Source organism: Pan paniscus, chromosome 8 (genome assembly GCF_029289425.2).
Source record: "Pan paniscus chromosome 8, NHGRI_mPanPan1-v2.0_pri, whole genome shotgun sequence".
Lineage (NCBI taxonomy): Eukaryota > Metazoa > Chordata > Mammalia > Primates > Hominidae > Pan > Pan paniscus.
In genome coordinates this window covers 99,525,080-99,549,975 of record NC_073257.2, presented here as the reverse complement: position 1 = coordinate 99,549,975, position 24,896 = coordinate 99,525,080, and the positions used below count along the sequence as shown (strand labels likewise).

Genomic DNA, 24,896 nt, shown 5'->3' with positions numbered 1-24,896 from the left:
GACGAAGCTTCCAGAGGAAGGATCAGGCAGCAACATTTGCCATTCTGCAATATTTGCTGTTCTGCAGCCTCCACTGGTGATACCCAGGCAAACAGGGTCTGGAGTGGACCTCCAGCAAACTCCAACAGACCTGAAGCTGAGGGTCCTGACTGTTAGAAGGAAAACTAAGACACAGAAAGGACATCCACACCAAAACCCCATCTGTACGTCACTATCATCAAAGACCAAAGGTAGATAAAACCACAAAGATGGGGAGAAACCAGAGCAGAAAAGCTGAAAATTCTAAAAATCAGAGCACCTCTTCTCCTCCAAAGAAACGCAGATCCTCACCAGCAATGGAACAAAGCTGGACGGAGAATGACTTTGACGAGTTGAGAGAAGAAGGCTTCAGACGATCGGTAATAACAAACTTCTCTGAGCTAAAGGAGGATGTTCAAACCCATCACAAAGAAGCTAAAAACCTTGAAAAAAGATTAGACGAATGGCTAACTAGAATAAACAGCTTAGAGAAGACCTTAAATGACCTGATGGAGCTGAAAACCATGGCACAAGAACTACGTGATGCATGCACAAGCTTCAGTAGCTGATTCAATCAAGTGCAAGAAAGGGTATCAGTGATTGAAGATCAAATGAATGAAATGAACTGAGAAGAGAAGTTTAGAGAAAAAAAGAACAAAAAGAAATGAACAAAGCCTCCAAGAAATATGGGACTATGTGAAAAGACCAAATCTACGTCTGACTGGTGTACCTGAAAGTGATGGGGAGAATGGAACCAAGTTGGAAAACACTATTCAGGATGTTATCCAGGAGAACTTCCCCAGCCTAGCAAGGCAGGCCAACATTCAAATTCAGGAAATACAGAGAACGCCACAAAGATACTCCTTGAGAAGAGCAACTCCAAGACACATAATTGTCAGATTCACCAAAGTTGAAATGAAGGAAAAAATGTTAAGGGCAGCCAGAGAGAAAGGTCGGGTTACCCACAAAGGGAAGCCCATCAGACTAACAGCAGATCTCTCTGCTAAAACTCTACAAGCCAGAAGAGAGTGGGGGCCAATATTCTACCTTCTTAAAGAAAAGAATTTTCAACCCAGAATTTCATATCCAGCCAAACCAAGCTTCATAAGTGAAGGAGAAATAAAATCCTTTACAGACAAGCAAATGCTGAAAGATTTTGTCACCACCAGGCCTGCCTTACAAGAGCTCCTGAAGGAAGCACTAAACATGGAAAGGAACAACTGGTACCAGCCACTGCAAAAACAAGCCAAATTGTAAAGACCATCGAGGCTAGGAAGAAACTGCATCAACTAATGAGCAAAAAAACCAGCTAACATCATAATGACAGGATCAAATTCACACATAACAATATTAACCTTAAATGTAAATGGGCTAAATGCTCCAATTAAAAGACACAGACTGGCAAATTGGATAAAGAGTCAAGACCCATCAATGTGCTGTATTCAGGAGACACATCTCATGTGCAGAGACACACATAGGCTCAAAATAAAGGGATGGTGGAAGATCTACCAAGCAAATGGAAAACAAAAAAAAGCAGGGGTTGCAATCCTAGTCTCTGATAAAACAGACTTTAAACCAGCAAAGATCAAAAGAGACAAAGAAGGCCATTACATAACGGTAGAGGGATCAATTCAACAAGAAGAGCTAACTATCCCAAATATATATGCACCCAATACAGGAGCACCCAGATTCATAAAGCAAGTCCTTAGTGACCTACAAAGAGACTTAGACTCCCACACAATAATAATGGGAGACTTTAACACCCCACTGTCAACATCAGACAGATCAACGAGACAGAAAGTTAACAAGGATATCCAGAATTGAACTCAGCTCTGCACCAATCAGACCTAATAGACATCTACAGAACTCTCCACCCCAAATCAACAGAATATACATTCTTCTCAGCACATCACACTTATTCCAAAATTGACCACATAGTTGGAAGTAAAGCACTCCTCAGCAAATGTAAAAGAATAGAAATTATAACAAACTGTCTCTCAGACCACAGTGCAATCAAACTAGAACTCAGGATTAAGAAACTCACTCAAAACCGCTCAACTACATGGAAACTGAACAAACTGCTCCTGAATGACTACTGGGTACATAACGAAATGAAGGCAGAAATAAAGATGTTCTTTGAAACCAATGAGAACAAAGACACAACATACCAGAATCTCTGGGACACATTTAAAGCAGATGTACAGGGAAATTTATAGCACTAAATGCCCACAAAAGAAAGCAGGAAAGATCTAAAATTGACACCCTAACATCACAATTAAAAGAACTAGAGAAACAAGAGCAAACACATTCAAAAGCTAGCAGAAGGCAAGATATAGCTAAGACCAGAGCAGAACTGAAGGAGATAGAGACACAAAAAACCCTTCAAAAAAAATCAGTGAATCTAGGAGGTGGGTTTTTGAAAAGATCAACAAAGTTGATAGACTGCTAGCAAGACTAATAAAGAAGAAAAGAAAGAAGAATCAATTAGACACAATAAAAAATGATAAAGGGGATATCACCACCAATCCCACAGAAATATAAACTATCATCAGAGAATAGTATAAACATCTCTACGCAAACAAACTAGAAAATCTAGAAGAAATGGACAAATTCCTGGACACATACACCCTCCCAAGACTAAACCAGGAAGAAGCTGAATCCCTGAACAGACCAATAACAGGCTCTGAAATTGAGGCAATAATTAATAGCCTACCAACCAAAAAAAGTCCAGGACCAGACGGATTCACAGCCAAATTCTACAAGAGGTACAAAGACAAGCTGGTACCATTCCTTCTGAAACTATTCCAGTTAAAAGAAAAAGAGGGAATCCTCCCTAACTCATTTTATGAGGCCAGCATCATCCTTATACCAAAGCCTGGCAGAGACACAACAACAAAAAAAGAATTTTAGACCAATATCCCTGATGAGCTTATCCACCATGATCAGGTTGGCTTCATCCCTGGGATGCAAGGCTGGTTCAATATACGCAAATCAATAAATCAGTAATCCATCATATAAACAGAACCAAAGGAAAAAACCACATTATTATCTCAATAGATGCAGAAAAGGCCTTTGACAAAATTCAACAGCCCTTCATGCTAAAAACTCTCAATAAACTAGGTATTGATGGGACATATCTCAAAATAATAAAAGCTATTTATGACAAACCCACAACCAATATCATACTGAATGGGCAAAAACTGGAAGCATTCCCTTTGAAAACTGGCACAAGACAGGGATGCCTTCTCTCACCACTCCTACTCAACATAGAGCCAAATCATGAGTGAACTCCCATTCACAATTGTAGGGATGTGAAGGACCTCTTCAAGGAGAACTACAAACCACTGCTCAAGGAAATAAAAGAGAACACAAACAAATGGAAGAACATTCCATGCTCATGGATAGGAAGAATCAATATAGTGAAAATGGTCATACTGCCCAAGGTAATTTATAGATTCAATGCCATCCCCATTAAGCTACCAATGACTTTTTTCACAGAATTGCAAAAAACTACTTTAAAGTTCGTATGGAACCAAAAAAGAGCCCACATTGCCAAGACAATCCTAAGCCAAAAGAACAAAACTGGAGGCATCATGCTACCTGACTTCAAACTACACTACAAGGCTACAGTAACCAAAACAGCATGGTACTGGTACCAAAACAAAGATATAGACCAACGGAACAGAACAGAGCCCTCAGAAATAATACCACACATCTACAACCATGTGATCTTTGACAAATCTGACAAAAACAGGAAATGGGGAAAGGATTCCCTATTTAATAAATGGTGCTGGGAAAACTGGCTAGCCATATGTAGAAAGCTGAAACTGGATCCCTTCCTCACACCTTATACAAAAATTAATTCAAGATGGGTTAAAGACTTAAAAGTTAGACTTAAAACCATAAAAACCCTCGAAGAAAACCTAGGCAGTACTATTCAGGACATAGGCATGGGCAAGGACTTCATGATTAAAACACCAAAAGCAATGGCAACAAAAGCCAAAATTGACAAATGGGATCTAATTAAACTAAAGAGCTTCTGCACAGCAAAAGAAACTACCATCAGAGTGAACAGGCAACCTACAGAATGGGAGAAAATTTTTACAATCTACCCATCTGACAAAGGGCTAATATCCAGAATCTACAAAGAACTTAAACAAATTTACAAGAAAAAATCAAACAACCCCATCAAAAAGTGGGTGGATATGAACAGACACTTCTCAAAACAAGACATTTATGCAGCCAACAGACACATGAAAAAATGCTCATCATCACTGGCCATCAGAGAAATGCAAATCAAAACCACAATGAGATACCATCTCACACCAGTTAGAATGGCAATCATTAAAAAGTCAGGAAACAACAGGTGCTGGAGAGGATGTGAGAACACTTTTACACTGTTGGTGGGACTGTAAACTAGTTCAACCATTGTGGAAGACAGTGTGGTGATTCCTCAAGGATCTAGAACTAGAAATACCATTTCACCCAGCCATCCCATTACTGGGTATATACCCAAAGGATTATAAATCATGCTGCTATAAAGATACATGCACATGTATGTTTATTGTGGCACTATTCACAATAGCAAAGACTTGGAACCAACCCACATGTCCATCAATGATAGACTGGATTAAGAAAATGTGGCACATATACACCATGGAATACTATGCAGCCATAAAAAAGGATGAGTTCATGTCCTTTGTAGGGACATGGATGAAGCTGGAAACCATCATTCTGAGCAAACTATCGCAAGGACAGAAAACCAAGCACTGCATGTTTTCACTCATAGGTGGGAACTGAACAATGAGAGTACTTGGACACAGCATGGGGGACATCACACACCTGTCATGGCGTGGGCCTGTCGTGGGGTAGGGGGAGGGGGAAAGGATAGCATTAGGAGATATACCTAACGTAAATGATGAGTTAATGGGTGTAGCACACCAGCATGGCACATGTATACATATGTAACAAACCTGCACATTGTGCACATGTACCCTAGAACTTAAAGTATAATTTAAAAAAAGGCCAAAAAAAGAAAATAAGATGAACAAAAACATGGTATAGTAATACAAAGGAATATTATTCAGCCATGAAAAAGAATGATACATGCTACTGCTACATGTACAACATAGAAGAACCTTAAAAATATGATGCTAAATCATAAAAGCCTGTCACAAAGAACCACATATCATTCCATTTATATGAAATGTCCAGAATATGCCAATCCATGCAGACAGAAAATATATTAGTGGTTGCCAGGGGATGGCAGAGTGAGGGTGAATGGAGAGTGACTGCTAAGGCACAGCATATAGTGTTTCTTTTTGAGGCGATGAAAATGTTCTAAAGTTGCAGTAGTGATGGTTGTGCAACTCTGTGAATATACTAAAACACTGAATTGTGCACTTTAAGTAGGTAAATTTACCTACTTAAAGGTAAATTAAGTACCTGATACAGGTATTACCTCATCTTGTGCTTTGATTTATTGTGCTTCGTAGATACTGCATTTTGCCACAAATGGAAGGTTTGTGGCAATCCTGAGTTAAGCAAGGCCATCTGTGTAATTTTTCCAACAGCATGTGCTCATTTTGTGTATCACATTTTAGTAATGTATCACATTTTAATAATACACAATATTTCAAAGTTTTTTTAATTATTACTATGATTATTATATCTGTTATGGTGATCTGTGATCAGTGATCTTTTATGTTACTTTTGTAATTGTTTTGGGGTGCCATGAACCCCACCCATATAAGATGGTAAATTTAACTGATAAATGTTGTATATGTTCTGACTGCTCCACCAACCAGCCATTCTCCATCCTCCTTCCTCTCCTCCAGTCTCCCTATTCCCTGAGATACAATACTGAAATTACGCCAATTAATAATCCTACAATGGCCTCTAAGTGTTCAAATGAAAGCAAGACTCACACATCTTTCACTTTAACTCAAAAGCTAGATATGATTAAGCTTAGTGAGGAAGGCATGTCCTAAGCTGAAACAGGCCAAAAGCTAGGTCTCTTGGGTCAGTTAGCCAAGCTATGAATGAAAAGGAAAAGTTCTTGGAGGAAATTAAAAGTGCTACTCCAGTGAACACATGGATGATAAGAAAGTGGAAGAATGTTATTGCTGATAGGAAGAAAGTTTCAGTGGTCTGGTAGAAGATCCAAACAGCTGCAACATTCCCCTTAGCCAAAGCCTAATCCACAGCAAGGCCCTAACTCTCCTCAATTCTAGAAAAGCTAAGAGGTAAGGAAGCTGCAAAAGAAAAGTTAGAAGCTGGCAGAGGTTAGCTCATGAGGTTTAAGGAAAAAAATCTCCATAACACAAAAATGTAAGTTGAAGCAGCAAGTCCTGATGTAGAAACTGCAAGTGATCCAGAAGATCTAGCTAAGATAACTGAAGGTCACTATACTAAGCAGATTTTCAATGTAGACAAAACAGCCTTCTTTTGGAAGAAGATACCATCTAGAACATCAATGTCTGGCTTCAAAGGATAGGATGACTCTCTTGTTAGCAGATAACGCAGCTCCTGACTGTAAGTTGAAGCCAATGCTCACTGGTCATTCCAAAAATTCTAGGGCCCGTAAGAATTATGCTAAATCTACTCTGCCTGTGCTCTATAAATAGAACAACAAAGCCTGGATGACAGCACATCTGTTTTTACATATCATGGTTTACTGGCTCTTTGAAGCCTACTATTGAGACCTCCTGCTCAGAAAGAAAGATTCCTTTCAAAATATTACTGCTCATTGACAATACACTTGGTCATCCAAGAGCTCTGATGGAGATGTACAAGGAAATTAATGTTGTTTTCATGTCTGCTAAAACAAAATCTATTCTGCATCCCATAGATCAAGTAGTAATTTTGATTTCATTATAAATTTTAAGAAATTCATTAAGAAATGAATTTAAGAAATATTTAAGAAATAAATTATTTAAGAAATAAATTTCTTGGGAGGCCGAGGCAGGCGGATCACAAGGTCAGGAGATCGAGACCATCCTGGCTAACAAGGTGAAACCCCATCTCTACTAAAAATACAAAAAAAAAAAAAAATTAGCTGGGTGTGGTGGCAGGTGCCTGTAGTCCCAGCTACTTGGGAGGCTGAGGCAGGAGAATGGCGTGAACCCAGGAGGTGGAGCTTGCAATGAGCCGAGATCACGCCACTGCACTCCAGCCTGGGTGACAGAACGAGACTCTGTCTCAAAAAAAAACAGAAATTTCATATGAAAGAGAAATATTATTTATTTAAGAAATAAATGTCATAAGGCTATAGCTGTCATAGACAGTGATGCCTTTAATGGATCTGAGGAATGTAAACTGGAAACCTCTCAGAAAGGTTTCACCACTCTAGATGCCATTAAGAATATTTGTAATTCATGGGAGGAGGTCAAAATATCAACACTACCAAGAGTTTGGAAGAGGCTGATTCCAACCCTCATGGATGATAGGAAGTAGCTGCAGATGTGGTGGAAATAGCAAGAAATTACAAGTGGTGCCCAAAGATGTGACTGAATTACTGCAATATCATGATCAAACTTGAACACCTGAGGAGTTACTTCTTATGGATGAACAAAGTGGTTTCTTGAGATGAAATCTACGCCTGGTGAAGATACTATGAATACTGTTGAAATGACAACAAAGGATTGTGACAGTTGACAAAGCAGTGACAGGCTTTGAGAGGATTGACTCCAATTTTAAAATATGCTCTACTGTGGGTAAAATGTTATTAAACGGCATCATGTGTTACAGAGACATCTTTCATGAAAGAGTCAACTGATGCAGCAAACCTCATTGATATTTTCTTTTACAATAAATTGCCACAGCCACCCCAGCCTTCAGCAACCACTACTCTCATCAGTCAGCAGCCATCAACACCTGAGGCAAAACCCTTCACCTGCAAAAAGATTACAACTCTCTGAAGGCTCAGATGATCATGGGCATTTCCTAGTAATAAAGCATTTTTAAATTAAGGTATGTATGTATTGTTTTTTAAGACAAAATGCTATTGCACGCTTATTATAGTATAAACATAACTTTTATATGCACCGGGAAACCAAAAAAATTGTGTGACTCCCTTCATTGTGATATTCACTTTTTTGCAGTGGTCTGGAATTTAACTTGCACTATCTTTGAGACATGCCTATATATGAATTATTTCTCAAACTGTTTTAAAAAATAATGACCCTATGACACTGTAAAATCCTTAATTTAAAAAGTTCAATTATTTTCCAATATATTGCGCATCAACGCAGGGAAGTGATCTAATAATTTTAAAACATTTTCAGTAATTATGTCATAAGCATTTTGGTGTTGCCTTGTAAAAAAAAACTTTACTAATTCAGAAAAATGGAGTCTTCTTTAAAAAAAATTTTTCCACTTTTACCAAAAAATTATTTCATTCCGTTTTTTTTACACTCTTGTTAAATACTCAGATTAAGTTTTACTGAAGCATAACTACCATGAAATTCATCAGTTTTAATTAAAGAGTTAGATATCTTAACAAATGTATACAGCTGTGTGTGTAATCACCACAATCCAGTTTGGGAAAACTTCTACCACCTACAAAGTTCTCTGTGCTCAGCTGGGTGCAGTGGCTCATGCCTGTAATCCCAACACTTTGGGAGACCAACGGGAGAGGATTCCTTGAGCCCAGAAGTTTGAAACAAGCCTGGAATTGAGGTTCTATCAAAGGTTCAAGTCATGAAAAATTATTTTTAATAGAAGATTATAAATGTTAACAAAAGCTTTTTCTCTTTCAAAACAAAAACATTTTGCACATTCATAGCAGGAGCCACATAGAGTTCATAATTACACTATTTATAACAGCAAAAGATAGGAACTATCTAAATGCCCATTGACAAGAGTAGATGGTATATTCACATTATTGAATATTGTACTACAGTGAAAATGAACTATAGCTATATGCAATAATATGTTGAATATTAAAAACATAAAGTTGAGGGGGGAAACAAAGCAAGTCTAAAAGACAATAAGCAGTATGATTCCAAGAAAAACTAAATATATTCTTTGGGCACCAATACATTCATAATATAAACTGTTTTGAAGAGGCGAAGGAATGACAAATACAAAATTCCAAAGAACAGTTTCTGGAGGAAAGGGAAGGGCAAGAGGAGGCAGAAAAATGGAATAGTTGAGGAACACATAAGTAAACAAATGCAAGTTATTATTAATATTCTAGTTCTTGGGTAGAGTGGAAGGTTCGTATGTTTTATAATTTACATATATGTTATTGAATTCTTTTGTATCACATTATATTAAAATATTTTTTAAAACACAAGCAAAAACTATTTTTTAAAATTACTCATTATAAAAAAATTTCCAGAAGTTTAATAGTAACTCAAAATGTACTTCAAATTTTTTAGAAAGTTCTTACCTTTGTTTCTGTTCAACTGCTTTGTCCAAGTGCTGAAAGATATCCTGAAACAAGGTGCAGCTGGATCGACTGTTAATAGTATACCCATATCCTCTTTTCCAATATTGTTTCAGATCATTTAAATATTCTAATACCTAAAAAATTCAAAAATAATTTCTAATATATTTTCAAAAATATAACAGATTCCCTGATTTAATAATGATTCTCTAAGAAATGGTTACAGTGTTTAATTACCATTCTGCACAAAATATAGTATTTGTCCTTTCCAGCATTTAAGAGTTGGTCCCAAAGGTTCATACCACAGAGAGATTTATGCTGCATCACAAATTTGGATTGGGGGAATGTAGATGCTGGTGTGCAAGAGCAAGCCAGTAAGTGCTCACAGCCAATCATCCAAGGGCAGGACAGCTCAAGAGAGTGGAGTAAGGACATGTGCTCACCTCTCCTTTCTTCTAACATTATATTAAGATGATATTATATTAATATTCTTCTTTATTCTTTCTTCTAAATGTCAAGGATACATTTAGAAGAAAGAATAAAGAAGAAGAATATTCATTAAAGCACAGAAAGATACCACAGGTGGATGAGAAATGTTTAAGAATTTTGAGAAGGTAGAAGTCAAATAGAAAATGAGTTACTTTGGTTCATGTATCAGTTTGGTGAAAAAATAATAATAAAAGTGTACCAAGGATATGGGGAAATGGGTACTGTTGGAAGGAATGTATATTGGTATAGACATTCTAGAGGGCAAATTGGCAAAATCCATGAAAACACACATACCCTATGACCCATTTAATTCCATTTCTTATAAAGTGATATTCACAGAGGAACACCAGGGAGAATGTACAAGAATGACTTATAGTAGCACTGCTTATAGAAGCCAAAAAATCCCCAGAAACAACTAAATTCCAATAGTAGGTAGATGGTTAAATAAACTATGGTATACACATACTTCAGAATACTTTGCAGTTATCAAAAAGTTCTATATTATAGATTTCCATGTACTGACATGGAAAAATCTCCAAGACACAATGTTGAATAAGAACCCATTAAAAATAATACATACCCTATAATACCATTTATTACCAACACACACACACACACACACACACACACACATTATACCTTTTATATTTCTAAGAATGATATAGATTATAAAAGTATAGAAAACGGTTTGAAACCTACCTATCACTGATTACAGTTATTAACCTCTGCTGAAAGGTCTGGAACCAGGAGCTGGTAATTAAGTAGCCTTTATCTGAGGGTTAAATTTTCCACTTACATATCATTTGATCATTTGCTCATGTAGAAGTGGAGAACTAAAATCTCTATCTAGAACTAAAACCTATAGCTAAAACCACAACTAGGGGACTAAAATATGTAACCCAAAAGAGGTTCAAGATGACTGCAATAGTCACCAACCTTTCTTCCCAAAAGAGCTCCTAGAGAAACTAAGTGCATGTCATAGTAAGTTTTAAGAGCAGGGGTGGGTCAGTGCCATATATAAAAACAAAACAAAAAATACATGAAAGGGGTGAGGAGGAGCTACTTGCTACACTAGCATTGCTGCCTACAATCTAGACTAGCACAGCACAATGGCAACTTGTGTCCCTTCCAAAGGTAGAAGTGTAGATATTTATTAATGAAGAAAAGGAGAATAGCTGAGGGTAAAAGGATGAATAAACGGGTTATAAATTGAAGGAAATGACATATTACATGAACGCCTTGAACGAGGCTCAGAGCAAAAGGTGACGCTGTCTCTTAGCTCAAGTATGACAGATGCATGAAAGGGTGAAGCTATAAATTTGCCAAGACCACTCCTGGTTTTGGAACCTGACAGGATTGAAAGGAAGCTGGCAAACCTGAGTGGCCTTGCCCTGGAAGACATTCATACAAGATGATGGACTGGATTAATTATTAATGATTGTATATATTCTTTTGATGTAAGGTATCCCTCTGCGAAAACCAGGGGCTGACCTGTGGTATTATGATATGGATATATTGGCTTTCGTCCACACTTCCTGGTTTGTAACTCCCATATCCCTTGTTGTAGTCTTTTGGTATAATGCTGGGTGTGTTAGGCCTCCAGGGCAGGCCTCAGGAAACAGAATCTCTCTCCTGCCTCCCTTTCACCTGTGCGGAGGCAGAACTCTAATCTTCCTGCCTTTCTGGGGGTCTTAAGATCCTGCCCTGAAAGGGTCCTGCCTCATATCCTGGGGGGAAGGAATACTTCCATAAAAACCCAAGAGGACTGGGTTTAGAGAGCTTGCAGATAGCTGAACATGTGGAGCTTCCTGGAGGGTGGCATGCCCAGGGAGGACATGGAAGCTCCACGCCCCTTCCCCCATATCTCGCCCTACTCATCTCTTCATCTGTATCCTTTGTAACATCCTTTATAATAAACCAGCAAAAGTGTTTCCTTGAGTTCTGTGAGCTGCTACAGCAAATTAACTGAACCCAAAGAAGAGGTCATGGGAACGCCAACTTGAAGCCAGTTGAACAGAAGAGTACCGATGGGGCACCTGGGGACTGAGCCCTCAACCTGTGGGATCTAATACTACCTCCAGGTAGACAATGTCAGAACTGAACTGGAGGACACCCAGCTGGTGTTTCCTGCTTGGCGTGCAGGGGAAAGGCTCCCACACATTTGGTCACAGAAGTCTTCTGTGTTGATGATTGTGGTGCTGGTGTGAGAGCAGAGGAAAAACACGGCTTGAGAGAGTTTGTCCTTACACAAAGGCAATGAAATCAAGAAGTTAACAAAGAGACGTAAACACTAAGAAATTTAAAAAGGAATTAGATAATAGTCTGTTCAATCTATTCAAATAATAAAATCTACTATTAGAAATAAAAAGGAGGCAACTGGAGATTTAAAAAATTCTCACGTGCTTACCACTAAAACTTTATATTTAAAAAAAAAAGGGCCGGGTGCGGTGGCTCACGCCTGTAATCCCAGCACTTTGGGAGGCCGAGACAGGTGGATCGCAAGGTCAGGAGATCGAGACCATCCTGGCTAACAGGGTGAAACCCCGTCTCTACTAAAAATACAAAAAGTTAGCCGGGTGTGGTGGCGGGTGCCTGTAGTCCCAGCTGCTCGGGAGGCTGAGGCAGCAGAATGGCTTGAACCCGGGAGGTGGAGCTTGCAGTGAGCCGAGATCACACCTCTGTACTCCAGCCTGGGTGACAGAGCGAGACTCTGTCTCCAAAAAAAAAAAAAAAAAAAAAAAGGCCAGGTGCGGTGGCTCACACCTGTAATCCCAACAGTTTGGGAGGCCGAGGCAAGTGGCTCCCTTGAGGTCAAGAGTTCAAGACCAGCCTGGCCAACATGGCAAAACCCCATCTCTACTAAAAATACAAAAATTAGCCAGGTGTGGTGGCGGATGCCTGTGGTCCCAGCTACTCAGGAGGCTGAAGCATGAGAATCGACAATTCTACCAGACATACACCTTCAGAAACAGGTATACCTGTACCCCAATAAACATATACAATAATGTTCATAGCAACAAGGTTCATAATAGCCCCAAACTAAAAACAATGTCTACCGAAAAGATAATGAATAAACTGTAAAATATTCATATAATGGAATATTATACAGTAATGAAAATTAAAAATTGTAGCTATATGCAACCTCATAAATCTTTTTTCATTTTTAAAACTTTATTAAATTGTAATTTACATACACATGATTTAAATATACAGGTTGATGACTTTTGACAAATATAAACAACTGTATAACCTGCCCCCACCATGATAATACAATGACTTAATCGCCCCCAAGAAGTTACCGCTTGCCCCTTTGCTTCAATCTCCTCTAATACTCTGCTACAGGTACATGTTTTACGGAATCCTGAGAAATGTCTGTGACCTCATAATTCCCAATCCATTTGAGAAGAGGTATATTTTCCTGAAATTTGTAAACCTTTTCACAACACAACAGGTCAAGATCATTTTAAATTCCTCCCAGTTCAAATCCCTGCCTTCTAAGTAGCAATCTATAAATGGGAAGCTTTTTTTTTAACTTGTGTCGTGGGAGTTTGTTGTATGGATTACTTCATTACCCAGTTATTAATCCTAGTGCCCATTAGTTATTTTTCCTGATCCTCTCCCTCTTCCCATCCTCTGCCCTCTGAAAGGCCCCAGTGTATGTTGTTCCCCTCTATCTGTCCATGTGTTCTCACCATTTAGCTCCCAAATAAATCTTAAAAACTTAATGTTGAACAAGAGCTAGATACCAAAAGAAAAAAAATACACGCTGAGTAATTCCATCATTATAAAGTTCAAAAACAGATAAAGCTAAACTGTTTCTTAGGGAAAAAAATAAATTAGTAAACAATAAACTACTGTAATAAAGAAAAAATTGAAAGCAAAAATACACAAGTAATTACGGAGAAATCATTTCAGAGAAGGAAAACACTTTTTAAAATCAAAAGATATATTTGCTTAATTCAGCAAATAATGGATAACATAAATGACTTTTATAGGTATATTAAATACCAAAACTAATCCCAGGAGAGAGAAAATCTAGATATACTTATCAAAGCAGACACAAATTGCAAAAAAGCTATCCTACAAATTAACTTTCTCCTTTGTGCCCCACTACACCTTTCACGGGCAGTCTGCAACTTATGATGGTTTGACTTAAAATTGTTCAACTTTACAATGGTTCAAAAGCAATACACTTTCAGTGCGCTCCTTGACTTACAACGAGGCTATGTCTGTATAAATCCATTGTAAATCGTAAATGTACTTCCAACTTAAGATATTCAATCTACCATGGGTTTATCTGGATGCAACCCCACCATAACTTAAGGAGCATCTGCGTATACTTCTATCACTTTATAGACATCCTATTGTCTTGCAATGGTTTAGTTACATGTCTTTCATTCCTTATGGCATTCTTTGAGGACAATATCTATCTTATGTTAGTGTCTTTAGTTCCAAGCAAGTGCTTGTCACAGAATGGAAACTCAAAAAATGCTTGCTGAAGGTACACAAAGTCCAGGATATCTAATTATCTCAGAATTTCATAAATGTCTATTAATTTTTAATTGTAAAAAACATTCTTGGCCAGGTGCAGTGGCTCACACCTGTAAACCCAGCACTTTGGGAGGGTGAAGCGGGCGGATCACTTGAGTTCAGGAGTTCGAGACCAGCCTGGCCAACATGGTGAAACCCCGTCTCTACTAAAAATACAAACATTAGCCGGGCATGATGGCACATGCTGTAATCCCAGCTACTGGGGAGGCTGAGGCAGGAGGACTGCTTGAACGCAAGAGGCAGAGGTTGCAGTGAGCTGAGATTGGGCCACTGCACTCCAGCCTGGGCGACAGAAAAAAAAAAAAAAAAAAAAAATTCTTAACGAAGAACTTTAAACACATAAAAAATATAAAACAGTAGTATAACGAACCTCTGTGTACTCATCCAACTTCAACAATAATCAACATTCAATCAATCCCATTTCAGCTTTGCTCCTACCACCACCACTGTATTATTTTGAAGCAAATCCCAGGTATCATTTTATTTCACCTGTAAATACTTCAGTATATAAACCTATTTCACAGTGAAAGTCCTAAGCAGGGATAAATTATTTTCTATCAAATTGCTGAAGTAAATAATAGAAAATACCTCAATCAAAAGACAACCTTATATTTTTAAAAGAAGAATTTAATTTCTTTTCACATGTAAAAAGAAACTCTTATTCAATTAATTTAATAAACATGTATTTAAATTTTTCAAGTCACAGTCATTTAAATTAGAAGTTCTTTTTTTTCCTTTTTTCCTTTTTTTTCTGAGACAGAGTCTTGCTTTGTCGCCCAGGCTGGAATGCAGTGGCACAATCTTGGCTCACTGCAACCTCCACCTCCTGGGTTCAAGCGATTCTCCTGCTTCAGCCTCCCGAGTAGCTGGGATCACAGGTGTGCACCACCACGCTTGGCTAATTTTTTAATTTTTAGTATGGACGGGGTTTCACCGTGTTGGCCAGGCTGGTCTCAAACTCCTAACCTCAGGTGATCCACCCGCCTTGGCCGCCCAAAGTGCTGGGATTACAGGCATGAACCACCACGCCCAGCCAAGAAGTTCTTTATTTACAAGGAAAAAAAGTACCTCTACAATAAAGAAATCAGGCAGGCACCATTGTAATCTAATGATCAAACATCACTGGCCAGGAGTGGTGGCTGATGCCTGTAATACCAGCACTTTGGGGGGCCCAGGCGGGCAGATCACCTAAGGTCAGGAGTTCAAGATCAGCCTGGCTAACATGGTGAAACCCCATCTCTACTAAAAATACAAAAATTACCTGGGCATGGTGGCACACGCCTGTAATCCCCGCTACTGGAGAGGCTGAGGCAGGACAATCACTTGAATCCGGGAGGCAGAGGTTTCAGTTAGCTGAGATTGCACCACTGCACTCCAGCCTGGGCAACAGAGAGAGACACTGTCTCAAAAAAATAGTAATAATAATCAATGACATGACAAGCGGACATCAGTCCTTCTGATATGATGCACTGAGAAGGATATATCACTTACGTAGTGCTCTTGTCAAAAATGTTTAATCTGAATCTAATCCTGAGTAAAACATATCAGACACATCCAAAAACATTCTGCAAAAAACCTGGCCTAGACTCTTCCAAAACACCAATGTACAAAGGAAAAAGAAAGGCTGTAGCACTCTTTCAGGTTAAATGAGACTAAAAGAAATGCAACCAAATCCAATAAATGATCCCTTATTAGATCCTGAGTCTTATAAAACAAAGCAAACAAAAAACAGCTATAAAAGACTTAAGATGTGAAAATTTGAAAGTTGACTGTATATTAGAAAATATTGTGATATATATGATATACATAAATATGAACTATAGTATTCTGTATTGTGGTTATACAAAAGAATGTTCTTGTCCTAGATGCATGCCCAAGTATTTAAGGGTGAAGCATCCTGATGGTGGGGCGGGGAAAAAAAGGTTACATACACACGGTGGACAGAAAAAACAGCTCCCATATGTCCACATTCTAATCCCTGACATCCTATGAATATGTTACCTTACCTGATAAAAGGGAATCTGCCAGTGTGATTAACTTATGAATCTCGAGATGGAGAGATAAATCCTGGACTATCTAGGTGGGCCCAGTGTAATCAACAAGTATCCTTACGAGAGGCAGGCAGGAAGGACAGTTAGAGCTGGAGATGTACTCGTCAGAAGTCTGAGTGATAGGAAATGCAAGCAGCCTCTGGAGATCAGAAAAAGCAGGGTACAGATGTTCTCCTAAAGCCCCCTGAAAGAATACGGCTCTACTGAATACGGCTCTATTGATACCTTGATTTCAGCCCTGTAAGATTCAATTTGAACTTCTGACCTCCAGAACCATAAGATAATAAACTCATATTGTTTTAAGCCAGTAAGTTTGTGGTAACTTGTTAGAGCAGCAATAGGAAACTAATATAGTAGAGAGAGTGATAAAGGAAATGTGGCAAAAAAGGTTAACTGGTAAATATAGGCGAAGGACATACGAGTGTTCACTGTAAAACACAGAACACAATTTCCCATGGAAACTGTTATAAAATAGTTGCTAGGACTTTGGAAACCCATTTATTCTCTCTGAGCTTTGGCTTCCCATAAGAAGAATCTGGGATTATATCAGCTCTATAATCCCTTCCAAGCAGTAAAATTTGATGATGGGTTAAAAGTATGTCTGTAAATGGGATGATTTAGAAATCAAATCATCATGGAAAAAATGTTTCCAGAGTTTTTTGAACCTTAACTATTTACAAGTAGGTGGGACCAATTTGAACCTTTAATCTCTCTTTATTTAAGGAAAATTAGGAGTTAGTCACAAAACAGTTTATGTTCCCTAACTACTCATTTTCTGAAAAGCTGCTTCAAGTAACCAAATGCAAACAAGCAAGCCAAAAATAATTTTTTTTAAAAAGCAAAGAAACTGCAAAAATAATACTTACCTTTGCATCATCTATGTCAAAAACATCACACCAAGGAGATTTAACACCTTTAATTGCCAGGTCAAATGAACAGGTGAAAAAGGCTACTTGAATTAAATCTGGGGGGAAAAAAGGTAAAATTTTGTGGGTCATTATTTTCTGCAATTTTTCAAAGGCTAAATATCTGTAGAATGCCATGTGTGGTACAGCTCAATAAAATGGACATCTTCAGTTTGGGGAAGAAATAATTTAGTTTCTTCCTGGCTATCAAAGAATTAAGAGACTTGCTCTGTGTAATTTAAGGGTGCAGAACTGAACTATCAGGAAGAAACCATGAGGAAGTATAAATTTCAGTCCAATAAAACTAAGAAATTTTCTGTAATTGGTAACGTTTTTCTGCCTTTTTTTTTTTTTTTTTGGACAGGGTCTTGCTCTGTTGTCCAGGCTAGAGTGCAGTGGTGATCACAGCTCACTGCAAACTCAGATTCCTGGGCTCAAGCAATCCTCCTGCCTCAGGCAATTACTTGTTAAGAGCATATTTGCCTAGCAATATCAACAAAAAGTATAACCCAAGGACTTGCTATATAAAACTTAACATGATTTTGTTAATTTTAGAGGGTTCAAGGAGGGGGGGCTAAGGTTATAAAGGTTTTAGTACCCGACTTGAAAATTACAAATAACAAACATTTGTTTAACATTTATTAAACAGTTTAAATTCTACAATTCATTTTATAACTAAGAAGCAGCAGTAAGTACAGAAAAGTATAAAAGGAGAGAGAAGACTACAGAGATGGAGAGGGAAGGAAGTGCAAGGTAAGTGAGGGGGAAGGAGAAAGGAGAGACAGCCAAGGAGGAGAAGCACAAAAAGGGAAAAATCACACACTAAAGAGAGAAATGTTGGTACCAACATGAGTTTTTCAAACTTAGCTGCTCAAATGATTTCGGAAGTGGATTTCAGAATAAGTTATCCAGCATTTTTACACTGCTAATTTGTTGATTACATTACTTTGAGATACATATGGGTATTGAAGAGAAATGATAAGGGAATGAATGCTTGGGCTATAAAAAGTAGCCTTTGTTAGTAAATAAAAACACTGCTGCTCTCTGGTCAATGAGAAGTGGGTGATATTTAATGCTAGAGAGAAAAAAAAGTCAACTGCAGTGGTTGCCTCCATTGCTTTGATTTTTCTTTAATTTTACTGCCTTTCCTGTTTTCCTAAAGGAAAATGGGACCAAAAATCAACTGGCGTTACATGCATTTTGCACTAGTTCTGAGTTTAAAGAATTCCTGAGGCAGTATATAATACAAAAAAAATGTATTTCATTGGGAATATACAGAAAAGCCATTCAAAACTTTGCTTATGTAAAGAAAAGGTTTTATAATCTCAATACCTGATACAATATAGTGGCTTGTAAGTACCAGGTACATTTGATGAAAGGACCTGGCTTATTTACACTCGAAGCTCTAATTCTGAAACTATGAAGTCAGTCCACATGGTATATTCTTTAACCGGAAGAGAGTTTACCAGAAAAAAAAAATTCACCAAAAAACTCTTCAGAGTACAGGGAGAAAAAGCATCAGATGAAGACAGGCTGAGACCTGACTTCACCACTAATTATCCTGGGTAAGCTCTCTTTAGTGTCAATTTCCCCACTTACAAAGTAAAGAGGTTAGATACACTATCTTATTTAAGTCATAGCTCTGACTTATCTGTTATGACCCTTCTGATTTCGTGGTCAATCTTTCAGAACCTCAAAAATATTTCAGGTGGATAAGAAATTTAAATATTTAAAAAACGAAATAGACCCTTTCCCTCCACTCCCCTGAGAAAAAAATAAAACAACAAAAAAGGAAGACAATAGGAAAATATAATAATCTTGGGGTGGGAGGATTCCTAGACAAAATACAACACTCAGAAGCCATAATGAAGAGACAGATATGGCTATGTAAAAGATGTAAACTTCTGTGCAATCAAAGGCACCATCAACAAACCTAAGAGATAAGCAAGAAATTAAAATATTAGCAACATACAACAAGCAAAGGGCAAATCCTTTGTCAGGCAGAATTAAAAGATATAATTAATATATCCATAACACATAAAAGGTATTTGTGATTCATAAGAAAACAAAAATAACCCAATAGAAAATGAACAAAATTATGAAGGGGTAATTTTTAGAAGAAATGCAAATGGCTACTAAACATGAAAATATGTTCACTTTCAGAAGTAATCAAAGAACTGCAAATTAAAGCTAGATACTATTTTTCATTAATCAAATTGGCGAAAATTAAAATGACTAATAATATCTACTGTTGGAAGATATGGGAAAATGAACATTCTCATATACTGTGGATATAAATTTTTACTACACCTTCAGAGAACAATTTAAAAATACATGTCAAGATGTAAAATATTCATGTGTGTTAACCCAGCAATTTCACCTATTGATCTTTAAAAAACATTTTTAGAAATCTATTTATTTATTTGGAGACCAAGTTATAAGACTAGCTAACTTTTTGTGTCTTTGATAGAGGCAGGGTTTCACCATGTTGCCAAGGCTGGTCTTGAACTCCTGGGCTCCAGTGATCCACCCACCTTGGCCTCCCAAAGTGCTGGGATTATAGGTTATGCCACGGCACCCGGCCTCACCTATTTTATCTTGCAAATAAACTCTCAAGTGTAAAAAACAGACTACAAGAATGTTCACTGTAGCATTACCTGAAAGAGTTAAAAACTAAGAAAAACTTCAGTAGGAAAATGGTTTCTATAAAAAGAATTTGGACTGCATTAGCAACAGCCTCTTACAGCAGTAAAATTCGATGATGGGTTAAACAATTTAACTAGCATTGACTTACAAATCGAGTCATTCATATGTCCCATGAAATAACACAGGATTTAAAAGAATGAGACAGTTCTATATCTGTCTAGAGACAAATATATTGTTAAGTAAAAATAGTAAGTTACTGAAAATACATATAGCATCACCCCTCTATGTAAACAAAAGGGTATTTAAATAGCAAAAGTATTTATTGCGCAATTACTGCGCCAGGTACTAAATGCTTTGTATGAATTAATCTTATATAATCTTTGCAATAATCCTACAAGACAAGAATAATTCCCATGTTCATTTTACAGAAAAGGAAACTGTGGCATAAAGACATTAATAAACTTGTCAAAAATCATAGTTATTCAATAGGATAGTAGAGTCAAGATTCAAATGCAAATAGTCCAATTCCAGAATCCATTATTTTAACCACTATACTTAATACTGCTTCCAAAAAGAAGTTGCTGTCAGTTACTTCATCAGTAAAATACATAATTCTTGCCCATTCAGAGACTAAACATAGTTTTAAAAAATCTTTTTCAACAACCTAACTGCCTACTAACAGAATAATGGCTAGATATTGGTATAGATGTAGAATGAAATACATACATTTAAAATGTAGGACTAGAATTGCAAACATTACATCAAAAACAAAAAGTTGCATAAAAATAGAATTTTGGACTGGTATAAACTTTGATACCACTCTTAAAAGTTTTAAAATCTGCAAAACAATATCCCATTTATGTATAAAACTGGCATGGGATAATATAAATGCTCAATTCATGACAACAATTACCACTGGTGAGAAAGGAAGAAGAATGGGATCCAGGAAAGGGACCAGTAGACCTCAATTTATTTAAGGCAAGTAACTGAGGCACAAAGTTAAAATTTAGTAAAACCAAGTTGTGGGTATAGGGATGTTCACTACATTAGCCTTTTTTGTTATCTTCATGTTTGAATTATTTCCCAATAAAGTAAATAATTTTTAAAGCTCCACAGGCGATGCCAATGTACTGCCAGTTTGGAGAGAGAGAAAAAATTCAATTTCAAATGCTAGTCTAGGCATCTTCTTTTTGATCCTTATAAAGCATTCGGGCCCTGTGACTGATAAATTCTAATCTATTTTTTTCCCAACATCTACTTCCAGTCTTTTGGAAATTAATTCAGAGTATAATGTAATCTATAATCTTTGCATGTATCTTTGTCAACATCTACCCTATGGAATATAAATTCCTAGAAAACAGAAAAAAATCTTATTTTCTTAATCTCCCATTGCTAGGTGACCATGTGCCCTGGTTTCCCACCTGCTTTCCTGGCAAAATTATTAATAGTGTTCCCTTTCACTTTCGAAAGTGTCCCACCAGTTTGGATGGTAAGTTGCATAGTCAGCCCATCCACTGCAATAACTTATGATAGACATGACTGCTCATCTTCTCAGCATGGCTACATATAACTCAAAAAACATCATAGTACTTTGCTTTTCACTTTCTAAAACTTACCCCTCTTACACATTAACAGGTACTTTTGAACTGCTTCAAAAGCTAAAGAATTTACATGATTTTTCCATTTCTATCACTTTATCAGGGGGAAATTCAGAAAAGATAATTTGTTTTAAAAATAATGCCTACAGTTGAGGCTTTATATTACTCTGCCCTCAAAAAAACTCCAGAATATAACTAGAATCTTGTACATTAATTTAAATAACACTCAAAGAAGAATATGAATCTAAAAATGGTAAATAGTAAGCACAAGGTATACAATTTTTTTGACCCAGAACATATTATTTTCTTAATGTAAATCAATTATGGGCCTTTAAAAAAGATTGTTTCCTTATGTTTTCATTTTCACAGTTCAAAATTATTTAAACTGTAAGTTCAAATAAAAGACAACAGACATATTACCTGCATTTAAATCATTTACTGGCACTTGCAAAGTAGCTGCAACTTTTTTTAAAATGTTCTGCATTTCTGGTCCAGTTTTGAAGGCTTCCACATGATAAAGAGCTGTAGCATTTTTTTCTACTTCAGTTAAAAACTTCTTACAGTGATCAAAAAATCTCATTAGTTTATCATTAACTGTTGGAGGTCCAAACTCCATATCTGAAAGAGAAAAAAATTTATATATATTTGTAAATCACTGACATAAATGACAGTTTCAAATTATTGAAAATGTTAAGTGTGAAAAAGGAACACTAACATCTTACTAATCCGCACAGCTGAAATAAGCACATATTGATCAGGAAACTCTTGGGGTAAAATTATTCCCCATTTATAATGGCTGTAACGCATGAGAATAGCTAGAAAAGGCTAAAGAAATAGAGATTGAAGATTAAATGTGTTGTAGAGATGCTACGCAATGAAACTGCATCATACATTAATAAGTACTGTTTCTGTCAGGCACGGAAAACTTTAGAAAGCAAACTAAAAATCAGCAAAGTTTCTACTTACAAGGTGAGAGAGAATTCAACATACGGAATCTATTTTTTCACTCTAAGCCAAAGTCTAAACACAGTATTTTATTTTCTCAATTAACCTTCCCAACACTGTATTACTTTACAAAGATTCTGCTTTGGACAAAAACTACTGACAGCAGCACAAAACGCACTGATGTTTTGGGTCTCCTGTGCTTCACTGTGCTGGGCCTGTGAATTGGTTTATCTTTTAACTGAAGCCCCAGATAACTTTCTATTTAAAATTTAATAAATTACATTATGCCCCCAATTGGGCAACAAATATGTATTGGAGAAGCATTCATAATCATGCTTCAACTACTGGTGTGCCCTTTACGTTTTTTTCAGTCATATTCAAAACACACATTTTTCAATCATTTCTCCAACAATTTACCATGAAAAGAACACCAAGCATATCATTTTTGTACATAAAATATGAGAAAATTGAATATAGTTTTATCTGGGCTTTGGATGTGTACGCAAAAAAAAATCAGTATGTATGTTTCTCTTGAAATGGATAATTCTGCCCACTTTGTCAACTGGATTGCAATTCTTAACAAAATATCTTGACTAGGAAAATAAGCGAACTTTGTCACCTTTTTTCTGTGTACGCTAAAATGTAATTTCCCAAGTGCATCTGGGTATTTTATCCTTGTTACTATCTAATTATTGCTAGTCTTTAAACAAAAACAAAGGCATTGTTCTGTTTCTACAAAACTACAAATCTAATTCAGCAGACTCCCTCAAAAGACCAGATGTACATAATAGGCAAAACTATTGTCTATAGAGAATAATAAAGTGGCTAGGCAAAGGGTTTGCTATCTGACACTGAAAACGGTCAGGAGTGGGCTTATTCTGAACTGTAGTATTTTCATCCCTGGCTCTGTACTGAGAGTCAAATGCCAGTCTTCGCAATGCCATCTGAGAACAAAAATTCACTTGTTCCAGGAAGTCGCTATAGATATTGTGTTATATTAAAATATGTTCTGCTTTCACCATTCTGTTAATTTAACAGATTTATGAGGAATTTTCACTCATGCTAATGGAAAAAGTATATATTTAAAAAAAAACACAGTTCAACAAGTAATTAGACACAAGTCAGCTAACTGAATTACCCACAATAACATGACACAGAATCAGTGGAGAAATCCCTTACAGATGGTTTCACTGTTCAACAGCTACAGAAGAAATTACAAACCAGCCTACTTCTAATTTTTCACTTGGGCTTTGAAGCTAAACAATAATCCTCACTTCAATTCTGGCCTTAAAAGTGATCAAGAAACTATTAATGCTTGCTCATCTCTGTGGTACAAAAATGTTACATGTTTTTATTCTTATTAGGTATGTTATTGGACAAATGGAGGCAGTATAGCATAATGGCTAAGAAAGCAAGCTCTGAATCAGATTTCCTGGGTCCACAGCTAGCTGTATGCAAATGGGCAAATTATTTAATGTGTTCGTGTATCAATTTCCTCATCTTTGAGATAAGGGGAAAATACTATCAACTCCAGATTGTGGTTGTAAGGATTTTGTAAAATAAATGTGAGGCATACCTGGCATACAATAGGCATGAGGTGTATGCTATCATTATTATTTGTAACTATTACAACATTTTCTAAGAGAAAAAGAACCATTCTAGGAAAACAGAAGACTTGGATACTAGACCTTAGAGAAAGACAATTAAGAAGGCATACTCTTGGGCTCGGGTTCTTCACCTGTGAAATAACGGGGCCTTACTAGATGATTTCTCAAATTTCGAAAAAGTGTAATTAATGGAATAAATGAGTTGTTACTGCTTGTGACCACGGACCACAGCTACAATGATGGGAACGCTACACTAAAAACATGAACAAAACAGAAGAAAAAAGGAGGACACAAAGGCTTGAGATCAGGTTCCTAAAACAGGGTGTAGGTCTAAAACTGTCATCTGAAAAAGATGATGAGTTAAAAAAAAAAAAAAGAAATAAGGAAAAACTAGTATCGGAAGCAAAGCCCGAGGAAGAAAATTCTAGATTGTTTTTTAAAACGTGCGCCCAATTGTGAAACTAGACGCCAGGGAAGGGGGAAGGGATGGGTTGGCGCTCGAAGGGGCAATTCAGTTTGGGAACGGGAGCGCAAAAATTGCGGGAGACCTCGTCTGTCCCCTTTCCTGTTGGATCCCCAACTCTACTAAAGCAGGCAGCGAGTACAAGGTGCTGAATTTACACCTGATGAATTAATAAATGAACATACGTGTAAGGGGAAAAAGAGATAGCCAAGTCTGTAATATCCCTCGACAG

General features: G+C 37.0%; 1 protein-coding gene across 4 annotated transcripts in view; it reads right to left on the bottom strand.

The window, feature by feature from the left end:
• Positions 1-24,896, bottom strand: part of MINPP1 (multiple inositol-polyphosphate phosphatase 1) — a 52,901-nt gene that overhangs the window by 23,160 nt on the left and 4,845 nt on the right. Inside the window, exons 1-5 of one of the 4 annotated variants that reach the window (XM_034931056.3) lie at positions 24,283-24,814; positions 22,365-22,474; positions 22,070-22,267; positions 17,367-17,464; positions 9,413-9,546 (exon numbers count right to left, since the gene is read on the bottom strand). In XM_034931056.3, the coding sequence (XP_034786947.1) occupies positions 9,413-9,546; positions 17,367-17,464; positions 22,070-22,267; positions 22,365-22,398 (464 nt within the window). In that variant the 5' untranslated portion in view covers positions 22,399-22,474; positions 24,283-24,814. Of the gene's footprint in view, positions 1-9,412; positions 9,547-17,366; positions 17,465-22,069; positions 22,268-22,364; positions 22,475-24,282; positions 24,815-24,896 lie in introns of those variants that run through there. The other 3 variants (XM_034931055.1, XM_003810495.6, XM_008962844.4) reach the window with 3 other exon arrangements.